General features: G+C 42.0%; 1 protein-coding gene across 1 annotated transcript; it reads right to left on the reverse strand.

Annotated features, from left to right (window-relative positions):
• Nucleotides 1–462: 462 nt before the first annotated feature.
• Nucleotides 463–3,211, reverse strand: dnajc19 (DnaJ (Hsp40) homolog, subfamily C, member 19). The gene is made up of 6 exons (XM_054603135.1): nucleotides 3,085–3,211; nucleotides 2,662–2,713; nucleotides 1,825–1,898; nucleotides 1,649–1,728; nucleotides 1,439–1,509; nucleotides 463–663 (listed from the first exon to the last, which is right to left on the reverse strand). The coding sequence occupies exons 1-6, from the start codon at nucleotides 3,085–3,087 to the stop codon at nucleotides 593–595; spliced, it is 351 nt and encodes a 116-aa protein (XP_054459110.1). The 5' UTR covers nucleotides 3,088–3,211; the 3' UTR covers nucleotides 463–592.
• Nucleotides 3,212–12,065: the final 8,854 nt, after the last annotated feature.

Raw genomic sequence — 12,065 nt, forward strand, 5'->3', positions numbered from 1 at the left:
CTCACTCTTACAGTTTGCTCTTTGACACAGCGTCAGAGCTGTATTGAGTTATTGCTAATGCAAATGGCACATCCAACTGCTAGTGCTTCAATGCTAGATAACTGTTGAGCTCTCTAGTAAATGTGTGTGTAACTTCGCCTAACTCGCACCCTTTATCATGGCACTGACACACAATGTGCTGTGTGGGGGGAAAAAGCTTTTGTTTGCTGTAAGTGCTCCTCTTGTCCATACTTCAGCACCTCTTAATCAGCCGGTGTTTTACAAAGTTGCAGTTTTTAATTTATAAAAATTCAAAGCAACCAAAAATGTACAAAAGATAATTGTGTTTTAAGACTGACTTGGAAAAAAAATGGGAATCTATTATTTAAAGTTCCCATCTTGTGGAAAACCACCCTGGAAACTTTCCCTGATAAGTACAAAAAGAAAATCTAAAATGCTACATAATGAGGCAGAATTCCAGTAACAATTTGTACAGCGTGATTTTATTTGAGAACAATGAGTTAGAAAACTCTGGTAATTGCTCAAATCAGTCAGTGCAAACAGCTTGGATAAGAGCAGTGTGGAATCCCATTTTCTGTCATTGCTGGCATCTTCACTTCTTTGTCTGGGCGTCCAAGAAATCCTTTGCTTCATTTATCTTCGCTGCTAAGTAGGGAGATCCACCTGTGGCCCAGAACACAGTGTCCATGGGTACGTTTCACAAAAGTCAAAACTGAATCTTACTTTTGGCAATCATACTGCATGAAACCTGTTCTGAGTGCAGCCATTATAAATAAAGTAATTTTAGTGACAATACATTACATTACATTACAGTCATTTAGCAGACGCTTTTATCCAAAGCGACTCACAGGAAGTGTATTCAACATAGGTATTCAAGAACTACTAGTCACCAGAAGTCATAAGTGCATCTCCTTTCTTAAACAAGCATCTAAAAGCATAAACCACTGTGGCATAGTAGAGCAAGGTAGCAAGGTAGTTCTCCAATCATAGGGTCGGTGGTTGAATCTTTAGAGTCGATGTGTCCTTGGGCAAGACACTTAACCCCAAGTTGCTCCCTAATCGGTGTGGACTGGATGTTGCATGAATGTTAGTTAGAGTCTGATCACATTACCATTGCATGGTAGCCTTTCATCAAAGTGTGAATGGGTGTAATGAACATGTAATATACTACTGATTGTAAGAAGTCATAAAAGCATCTGCTTTGACTGTAATGTAATGTAATGTAATAAAAACCAGAGCAAAAGTATAGTGCAGAGGCAAATTACTACGAAAACAATAATTGCAACATTATCACTAACCAGCAAAGTATAACTTAGAACAACACAGATGAATGCCGTGTACTGTAGCTACAATGTTTATTCACTCCATCAGTCTGTGGAGCACTTTATTGTAACGTACAGGGTCTACAGGAACCGATGTTGAACTTTTTATGCCTCACCTCTATCTGGGTGATTCAGGATCATCAGTTTTCTATGTGCCTCTCTGATCTTAATCTTGTTGGCTGTGGGACTGTGAGAAAGAACGGTGGTACAACAGTGAATTATTGTCGTAATAACAGCATGAATAGAAGTGATTAGCAAATTCTAACATGCAACTGGTGGACTTGACTGAGGCCCAGTACTCGGTGGTAGAAAGAGGGTCCACATACCTGACACCTAAAACCAGAGAAGCTTCTCTCTTTGTCATCTTTGGATCAAATCCACCTCTATAGTACCCTCCTCCAAAAGTCTGCAACAACAAGTACAAGTAAAACAAGTAAACACAGAGATTAAGAGGTATATATAATGTATACTTCCATTTAGAAAGAAAACATATTATTATTACCGTCTTGGGGAAACTCTGAATGGCTTGTTTCATCTGAGGCTCCAACTGCCTCATGGCCTGCATGGCATAGCGACCTGGAAGACAGAGAAGATAGGAAGCAAACAGCATATTTATATCATATGATATTTGTGGAATTTTCTCTATCATTATTTTTATGTAAGCACTGATACTGAGTGCAATTTTAGGCTGGGAGATATGTTTAAAATATATATTTTTTCCCCCATAGCAATATCACTACATGTAAAACGTATGGAAAGTCCCATATAAAGTGACGAATGAAACAAATTCCACTCTTATGCATTACGTCAAGAAAACTCAAACATATAAAACAAATATTAAGTAATTTTGTTAGTTTCTGATTAAAATTTTCTTAACATAATTATATATATATATATATATATATATATATTGATATATATATATATAAAAAAAAATTATAACAAATGTTAAAACATATAATAATTCAATTTAATATTAATGTCTTATACTGAATTATTGCCCTTACTTTTATAAGGTTATCCTAAATTGCTGCAGGTATCATAAAGCTGAGGCAAGTTATCTGATAAACTTCTGGTGGTTGTGCGAAAATGCATTTCTGGTACTGTTTATTTAATTTCTGCATTTAATGTTTGTATTGTTTACTTTTAGTTTGCAATCGTTTTACTTTTTTTTTTTTTTAATAAGCGTACATATTCAGACCTCAGGACTTACATTCAGACAGTGTCTGTCAACTTTGCACTAGCAGTCGTTTCAAGGTGACCGGTCACACCGCTGGAGAACTAAATGCTCAGTGTTGCACATTATCTGAGGAAAGGTAAGCTGTTACGAGTTACTCACCTGCAAATCCAGCTGCAGCCAGAGCCAGTCCCACTGCCACCATGGAACTGGCCTGGACATTAGAAAGAGAGGGTCGTCAGAAAAACACATTATGAAGACACAGACCAGCACCAGCACCAGCTAACAAGCAATGTAAACACACACCACAACACCAAGCAGTCACATGTTGCAAAGCCTAAGCAATTCAAACTCCCTGTGTTTCAATCAACTACTGATGAAGCCAGTGTTGTTGAGCTGTCTGAACAAAGCCGTAAACGGTGTCTGGGTTTGGTCTCGTCCTGCTGGGTCACACAGGTTCGAGTAAAGCTAACGTTAGCTTAGCCGTTTAGCATTAACGTCATATAACTTCACATCTGACTGGTAGTGGACAGCAGCAGTTTGACGGACTGTCGCTCCAGGTAGTAAAATGAACGTCCGACCTACCATGCCTGTGTGTTACGTTCCGTTTCTGTTAAAGATTAGGATCATAACTTTTGACCTCTCATGTTTTCGTCGCTCGGGCGTGCATGTGTTTGTACCGGAAATGGTGGAGAACTGTCGTAAAACGTTGGCGTCCACCGGTCTTCCTCTCTCTCTCTCCTCCCCCTGTAAAACTGAACACCCAGCCCCGCCCACAATACTATTTAAGCCCCGCCCACAAGACTATTTAAGCCCCCACACCTGCCCTCAGACTTTTGACTGCCTAGTCCTCTTCATGAATGCTGGAGAAGTCTGAAGTTTTGGGCGGTAATTGAAACCAGGTTTTAAGTCCTTTTATTTCCAATAACATGGTAGTGTTAGCTACTCTAGTTGTAAGGTTCTACATGGTCGATTTGAAACTGTTGGTCGAGCTTTAAGTCAACCCAATTAAAATGAGTCAATTTAGATTACATCAACTTTTGTGTAATGCTGCTGTTTTGTTTGTCCACAGGAACAATCCAGGCCTCCGCAGTCAACTTCTTCTTGGTTGAAAGAGTTATGCAGGTGAGTGTTTAGCTTAAGGGGAATTTACCTGTTTGTCAATGTCTTTATTTTCAATAAAACATTTTAATTACCAATGGGTCTTGATTTCGTCACTTTTACTAACTGCAAATATTTTGGTGTATGAGTGAAAGTGCTATTTTTATTTGTTTATTACAAAACAAACCTGTATACATTATGTGATAACTTTGTTGCTACATGTCTGTATGTGTTGAAGAGAAAGCAGTCGGGGAAGGAGAAGAGCTTTCGATCGACTCACTGGCCCAAAGTTTTTGTTATATGATAGAACTTAGGCCTACATGATTATAAAATGAGTATACTGTCCCTTTACCCTGTGACCCACCTCCACTGAATTGTTTGGAGAAAGTAGGTACAATTATTTAAGCAGACTTTTTGCATTCTAGGAGTTCAATGTATGATGAACGATTGATAGAGTAGAGCTCTCCTCAGGACTGGGTCAGCATGTATGAGCTGCTTGTTTGGCGTCATCTGCCCTCCTCTGAACTGTTTGAATGATACTTGGCCAGAATAAGTTTAAAACGTGGGTGTGCAGGGCCTCACAAAAGATGACCGTATATGTAAAACTTCTTTGTTTCCTTGACTCAGTTTAAATTGTGCGAATTGATCTCTGACAAGTTCTACTTCACACATTAGGGTTAGAACTATCATTTTGATACATGTGTCGTCATTGATCATTAAATAATTGAGCTGTTGACATCAAATGTTAGATATTTGTTGCATAATCTATACGGGCTTTATCTCAGTGTTTCTGTCTATAAACCCATATTTATATTAAATTTAATGTTGACATCAAATGTTAGATATTTGTTGCATAATCTATACGGGCTTTATCTCAGTGTTTCTGTCTATAAACCCATATTTATATTAAATTTAATGTATTTATAATGCCATTTACCAAGTGAGTTCTCTAACTATTTAGAGTTAATTCATATAGTATAGTTATCTGGGTTTGAGCTACATCTCAAGAGTTTACAAGTCTTAATTTGACTTAACTGAGTGCATTAAAGTGACTTGTAGATCGAATGTTGTCTCAATTAAAAAGCTAGTTTTTATATATTTTTTTTAAGTTAACTTTCACTGTTGACATTCTATTGAAACACGATTTCTAAAGTCATTCACTCTTCAGCCAAATCAAACCAGTCTTAATTCAGAAAGAAAAGCTTCTTTTGTACTCTGTGTTTTTGCACATTTGAAGGTTATATTTAGTGGAGTGGTCACTTGTTTAACAGTAAACGTGAATGCAGACCCAGGCCTATACAGGATGACACTGAAACGGAGTTCATGATAGTGATGAAGCATACAAAGTGTGGGAGAACTGTAATGGCAAATTTAGGTTTTAGTTATACTGTGTGATTTATATTTGTGTATATTTGAAGATATACTGTGTAAAGGATTTATGTCCACAGGCCAGGTGCAGGGAGGTAAACACCTCTGTACAAAAGGTCTTCTTCTTTCCCTTTGACCTTCACACCTCCCTCTCTAACCTATTCCTTATCCTAGGCGCCAGTAGATGTACTAAATCAGAACAGAGTCTGCAGACACTGAAATATAGAGTGTGAAGCCTTTCTTATCAGTGCATTACTTTGCAGGCTCGACAGTGCATACTCTGTAGGCTCTGTGTGATCCTCTAAACCTCTGCCTCTTGCAAAAATAAAATACCACAAAGACACTCTTTGTCATTGATTGTTATTTCAATGCTCACTTTGGACTCATCTCGGGACATCGATAGATAGATAGATAGATAGTAATATATTCCACCACAATTTGGCGTCACGAACAGGATCCATAGAAGATCGTCCTGAGGAGACGGAGGAACGGTGACTGATCATCCAGGAGAAACACTCCTGCCTCTACCTTGACATCTTGAGAGACGAGAGGACCGATCCCCGACGACTCTGGGTCATCGCCACTAAGATCCAAAAGGACCTGATTGAGTCCACGAATCAACAAATAACCGGTGAGACGTTGAAATTCTGATCTTCGATTTATAAGATGATCATTGACAAATGAAGATGAAATAGAGTGGTTTTCAAGGGTTGTAATTATTCACCTCTGTTTGGTAATATCTGGGTCATTGTGAGTTTTGGCTTTTGTGGCATCTTTCGTCCTCCAGATATCCTTTTTATGAGGATAGTGTATTGAAAGGTATTAAAATCTGAATGTTGTGGTTTCTTGACCTAAGAAACATTTGTGTAAAGGTGACCGTTGTTCACACACAGTGTTTAAAGGAGAAGTGACAGCGCCAAGAAAGCGCAACTCATTTTCTGCTTGAGCTTTATCTTGGTTAAGCTATAGTAACCTAGGCCTCACTGGGACGCCTGTGTTGAAAAAGAATTATGGGTTCGGGTGAGAGTAAGATTCAGGTTTCTCCTCCTTAGGGGGGATGCATTGATGTCATGGCGTCCAAATATGGAACAGGAAGCATAGATTGTGTTGGTGTATGGATAAAGGAATATGGGTTTCCTCCAGGAGGATCATTTAGCATAACTCAAATAGAAAAGTTAGAAACAAAATTGAAGGAAAAGGAGAAAAGAATAAGGGGAATGAAGTTATTCAAATCTAAGGATTTAGAAGAGATAGAAAAACATACAGTGTTTGAAAATATGGAAGGATGAAGCAGAGCGTAGGGAAAGAAGGAAAGTACGCAAACAATTGTCTAAAATCACTCCAGAGACAGTGTCTAAAGTTACTCCAGAGACAGTGGCTAAAGTCACTCCAGAGACAGAACTAGGTACATCACCCTATTCTTCTCTGTTTAAGGAGCTGTCTAAAGTGGACCCTGATCTGGACACCCATCCTCCCCGTACAGCCCTCCACCGACAGGACCACCAGCCGAAGCCAAGGATGAAAGAAAAGAGAAATCACAAGCCAAGGATGAAAGAGAAGACGAACCACAAGCCTCAGCCTCACCCTCAGCCCCTAATGCAGGACCCTCCAGCTCATCCATCCTAGGAGGGAGCTCAACCTCCTCTAAAGGAGCGGATGAAGCCGGCGGAGGGCCCACAGTTGCAAAAACTCGATCACAGACCAAGGTTGAGGCAGCATCTGTGCCTCCACCTCACGCCTCCGCTTCTGACGTGGCTGATGAAGAGGGAGATAAAACTGTAGCGATTCTCCAGACACCTATGATACAGGTAGCTGGTGCACAAGGCGCTGCCCTTGTCCATAGACCATGGACAGCAGGAGACATTGATCAGGCCCGTATAGAGCTTCCTCCGCTGTCTGCAGGAGGAGACAGACTGGCCAAACAACTGTTTGTGTTCTGCACTGAATGGCAGCCAACTGAAAATGACAGGCGGCTCAAAGCAGCTGACTGGGATGAGGACGTCAACAACCCCTATTCCAAATTCTTGGAAAAGCTCACGGCAGACATCATAAAGGCTTTCCCCGTCAAAGCTGACCTGACAAAGATCACCACATGCAAGCAGAGCACCAACGAAAGCGTGGACGATTACTACACCAAGCTCCATCAGGTCTACGCCCTCCACAGCGGACAAGAGGAGCCTGAGGACCCGGGAAACATATGCAGTACGTGGGAGAGCCACCTGCGGAATGCCTTCATAGGGGGTCTGCGTGGAGAACTTGGAAAAAGAGTTCAAGAATGCTGTGTCGATTGGGGAAAATGCCAGACTGACTGAGGTTTTGCGAGAGGCATGTGACTCTGAAAATCATTTCTCTGCAGCTAAAGCTAAGAAAGATCAGACGCAACAAAGCGAGCTTCACCTCGCTCAAGTCTCCCTACTCAAGGCTTTTGAAGAGATAAAGATGCTGCCTCAGAGACAGCTACAACGACAGGCTGCTGTACAGACGAGATGGCTGCCGCTGCCTCAAGGACAACAACTCCAGCCGTATCAGCCATGGCGTGGGGGAAGAGGAAGGGGACGAGGACACAGACGTGGTGATGGCCCTCCCCTTGCAAGAGACCAGTGCTACATCTGCAGACGTCATGGGCATTGGGCATATGACTGCCCTGAGAAACGACAAGGACAAGGAGGAGACGGGACAATCAGCCAACCTCAAATAATGCCAAACTGACATCAGGTTCCTGAGGAGGTGGGGAGAATGGAGTGTGCAGGGACGGGAAACCACCCACCTACAGCAACTGAACAGGGGAGTGACACACACACACACATGCTACACGCAATGAAGAAAATGCTTTGCCTACTGATTTGGCACAGGCCATTCAAGAAACCATTCAATGTTTAGAGATGAGAACAGTAAAAAAGCCTCTTGTAGAAACATATGCTAAATATGAGCACTTATGACACGCCTTTTCCCAAATCATAATGGTACATAATGAACAAGAGGGGTCCTAATAGTCTCAGAACACAGACCATCATATTTAATACACTGATGCTTATAAAGACATGCCTATGACCGAGGTCGGGGTTAATGGTACCAAATAAAACATTTTTGTAGACTCCGGAGCAACACATTCAGTAATAATGACCAAATGCATGCCTACAGCTAAAATAAGTGGCAGATACACCTATTCTCAAGGTGCGTCTGGTATCACTGTAAAATAACATTTTACCACTCCTTTAAAGTGTCATTACTTCAATGTCAAGATTTTCTTTTGTCTCCGCGCTGTCCCATTAACCTGATGGGCAGTGATTTGATGTGTTCACTGGGAATTAATATAATTTCCACCCCAGATGGACTCAGAGTAACAAGAACGCCCCCTGCTTAGCCTTCTATGGTTAAAAACAGCGGATCCCACGGTCATGTATTCTCCCTCTGCTGATGTTTACAGACAGCCGTTCCACTGTCATCTGTACACCTTAAGGTCTGTTTACCTTTTTGATGAATGTTACCCAAATTCTACTAGTTCGTTCCTAGCTCAGACTCCAGCACAAGTGTCTCCACTGCTGGCTGAAGTCCCTGACTCGCTCTGGGCAAAGAATAAATATGACGTAGGCCTCATTCAAAACACTGAGGCTGTGATTATTACACCCAAGTCACATTAAGGACCTCGCAGAAGTCAATATCCATTGAAACAAGAAGCAATTGATGGCATCACTCCAGTATTTAAGTCCCTACTGGAGGCGGGTGTTATTGTCCCATGTGATGACTCACCCGTCAGAACACCTATATTTCCTGTCAAAAAGATCAGACCAAAGGGTTTGACCATGTGTCTAAAGGGGGGATGTTGTCAATGATAACTGAACATTGGTTTACGAAGGGCTTTTCAACATTTGCTCAAAAGTATTGTCAGAGCTGCATGACATGTGCAGGTCGACCCGTTGTTGTGACACAGCAAGCAGCACATCCTCCTCCAACGTGACCATTTGAACACCTATTGATGGACTTCATAGAGCTAAGTCCAGCTGAGGGTAAGAAATGTTGTTTGGTAATGGTTGATATGTGGTCCAAGTGGGTTGAAAAACATCAAACAGCAACCGTTGTGGCAAAAGCCCTGATGACAGAAATTATTCCCAGGTGGAGAATACCGACTAAGATTTCTAGTGACAATGGCTCCCATTTTGCCAACACCGCAATCAAACAAGTCGGTGAGTACCTAGGCATTGATTTGAGATACCACTGTGCCTACCACCCAGCAAGTGGAGGTGCTGTTGAGCGTGAAAATGGCACGCTAAAGCAAAAACTGGCTAAATGTTGTGTAGACAGTGTCTACTAGACACAGGTCTTCCCTGGCCTAAAGCTCTGCCTATTGTCCTGATGTACATGAGAATGAGAAAACGGGCTCGAACTAACTTAAACCCCTATGAGTGTCTTTTTGCAGCTCCTCCCCATGTTGGAATCCATCCACCAGGAGGCCCTCCTCCTGACACTGCTCTCTGTGAAGATGCTATGCTAACCTATTGCATTAACCTTTCTCGTGCCCTTTCTGATATCAGGAAACAGGTTGCTAAAGCCCTACCATCACCTGCCAACACACCTCTGCACAGCATCCAACCAGGTGACTATGTGGTAGTGAAAGACTTCAGGAGGAAACGCTGGTAAGCAAAACGTTGGCAGGGTCCCTTCCAGGTGCTCCTAGTTACCCACACAGCTGTCAAATTAGCTGAAAGAGCCACGTGGATCCACGCCAGCCACTGCAAACGGGTTCCTCTGCCGAGTGAATCCCCACAGGCACCGACTACAACCAAGGAAGCAGCTTCTGATAAAAAGGCACATATATGACCATAATAAAGTCATAATTGTGACCGGATATACTTGATTCAACACAGGACAGGTGTGAGCCAAAAGCCGCCTTGGTCCTGCTCCGCTGAAAACACATCACACACACTGATACAAGCTCAACGCGACGTGCAAGCGCAGTATCAGACTGTCCGTTTAACGGTTCGCAACATTACCAATACTAGTTGTTATGCTTGCTCTCGCTTGCCTCACTCGTCGAATAGTGCCCCTTTGGTACCAGTTCCCTTAAATAACACAGAAACGCTCTGTCTTAGTTGCCATGACTGGCTCAGGTCCCTACACAGAAAAGAAGATGATACGATATCGCGACCTGATAAACGAGAGAACGATTGACTATGAAAACCATCACATAAGAAACACGTCCATGTATTCCAACGTCACCAAAATGACGTTGAGCTCGCCATTGATTAATGCACCCATACCACATTCGTATACTGCAGATGTATGTTTCAGCGACTCGTTTAACTTGGGTGTGACCGGTTCCTGCGAACAAACTGTTAGGTCTACCTGCTCTAGTACCAGACGAGAAAATGGCCTTTCTCCTTGTCGTAACAGAGAGAACACACCATATATAGCTAGAACTAATCTGACTGGTTCACTGCTCAAGGAAAACACTACCTTAGCCACAAATCCTACTGTAGTGATTCCAAATTCAGCTGGCTATAGTTGCCTCACATCACATGTTTGGGTATGTGGCTCGGGAGTGTATCTTATTCTCCCACCGAGATGGTGCGGGGTTTGTCATATGGCCAAGTTGCTTCCGAACGCTAGAATTACGGAAAACATAACTTATCACAGTAAAAAGTCGTATTCACATTATTTTCCTCACCAGCAGCGGGACTGCAGGTAAAAAAAGAAACCACCTGGCGCTGCTGGAGGGTCAAAAAGAAAACAGAACCGCGAACGAATCACGGGTGAGGTGAAATTCTTAAGCGGTCTGGTTCCATTCTGGGGTGCGGTAAATAATGTGCATGAAATCGACAGATTAGCCCATGAAGTAGAGACTCTAACCGCTGATGTGACTATTGGATTTGCGTTGCTTACTCCTGAACTACAGGCACTTCGAACATATGCGATCCAAAACAGAATGGGATTGGACCTTCTCACAGCCGCCTCGGGAGGTGTGTGTCATATCATTGGGACCGAGTGTTGTACTTGTATCCCAGATGCGAACGATAATCTCACACACGTTGTCTCCCACCTGAATGCTCTGTTAAACGCTGAGTATGACGCAGACAGGTCCATTCCTGAGGGATGGGACTTTTTCTCTTGGCTAACTAGCTCATGGCGCTCACTGATGTATAAAGGAGCTATACTGTTGTTGCTGTTTTTCATATTGTTGACTTATTGATCTATGGTCTCCAGTATGATCTCACGAACGATGACACAGTATACGGATCTGAATAATGACCCTGAACCTTGTATCCTATTTGAAATTCCAAGCGATACTGATGTTAGTGACTTGGATGAAGAAACCAGTGCATAATTAATTTGTTTTCCCCGTTGCTTGCTCTAAATACAGTATTGCTGACAATACACAAAAACAGCTAAACTGCATTTCCTGACTGTAGCATTATGATAGTATAACTTGAATCCTCTCGAATTGTTATATTTGATCTGAACTTGTTCAGCTACAGCTCATGTTTATACTATGTTTGATCAATAGAATGATCAAAAGGGGGGGATGTAATGGCAAATTTAGGTTTTAGTTATACTGTGTGATTTATATTTGTGTATGTTTGAAGATATACTGTGTAAAGGATTTATGTCCACAGGCCAGGTGCAGGGAGGTAAACACCTCTGTACAAAAGGTCTTCTTCTTTCCCTTTGACCTTCACACCTCCCTCCCTAACCTATTCCTTATCCTAGGCGCCAGTAGATATACTAAATCAGAACAGAGTCTGCAGACACTGAAATATAGCCTTGACCACCCTGTCCTGTTTTGTCCTTTATATTAAGGATGTGAAGCCTTTCTTATCAGTGCATTACTTTGCAGGCTCGACAGTGCATACTCTGTAGGCTCTGTGTGATCCTGTAAACCTGCCTCTTTCTTGCAAGAAATAAAATACCACAAAGACACTCTTTGTCATTGATTGTTATTTCAACGCTCACTTTGGACTCATCTCGGGACATCGATAGATAGATAGTAATATTTTCCACCACAGACCAAACTCTCAAAGTGTTTCAACAATAACATGATAATTCTAATGAGGAATCTTGGCAGCTAGACATTTTGTTCCACTGAGACCAGAGGTCTTTAG

The sequence above is a fragment of the Anoplopoma fimbria genome, chromosome 8 (genome assembly GCF_027596085.1).
Source record: "Anoplopoma fimbria isolate UVic2021 breed Golden Eagle Sablefish chromosome 8, Afim_UVic_2022, whole genome shotgun sequence".
Classification (NCBI taxonomy): domain Eukaryota; kingdom Metazoa; phylum Chordata; class Actinopteri; order Perciformes; family Anoplopomatidae; genus Anoplopoma; species Anoplopoma fimbria.

Coding starts and splice junctions, on each gene's coding strand:
- dnajc19 (XM_054603135.1), bottom strand. Junction 1,510..1,648: donor TCTCTGGTTTTAGGTGTCAG/GTATGTGGACCC, acceptor TCTTTCTCACAG/TCCCACAGCCAACAAGATTA. Junction 664..1,438: donor CCTGAATCACCCAGATAGAG/GTGAGGCATAAA, acceptor TCTGGGCCACAG/GTGGATCTCCCTACTTAGCA.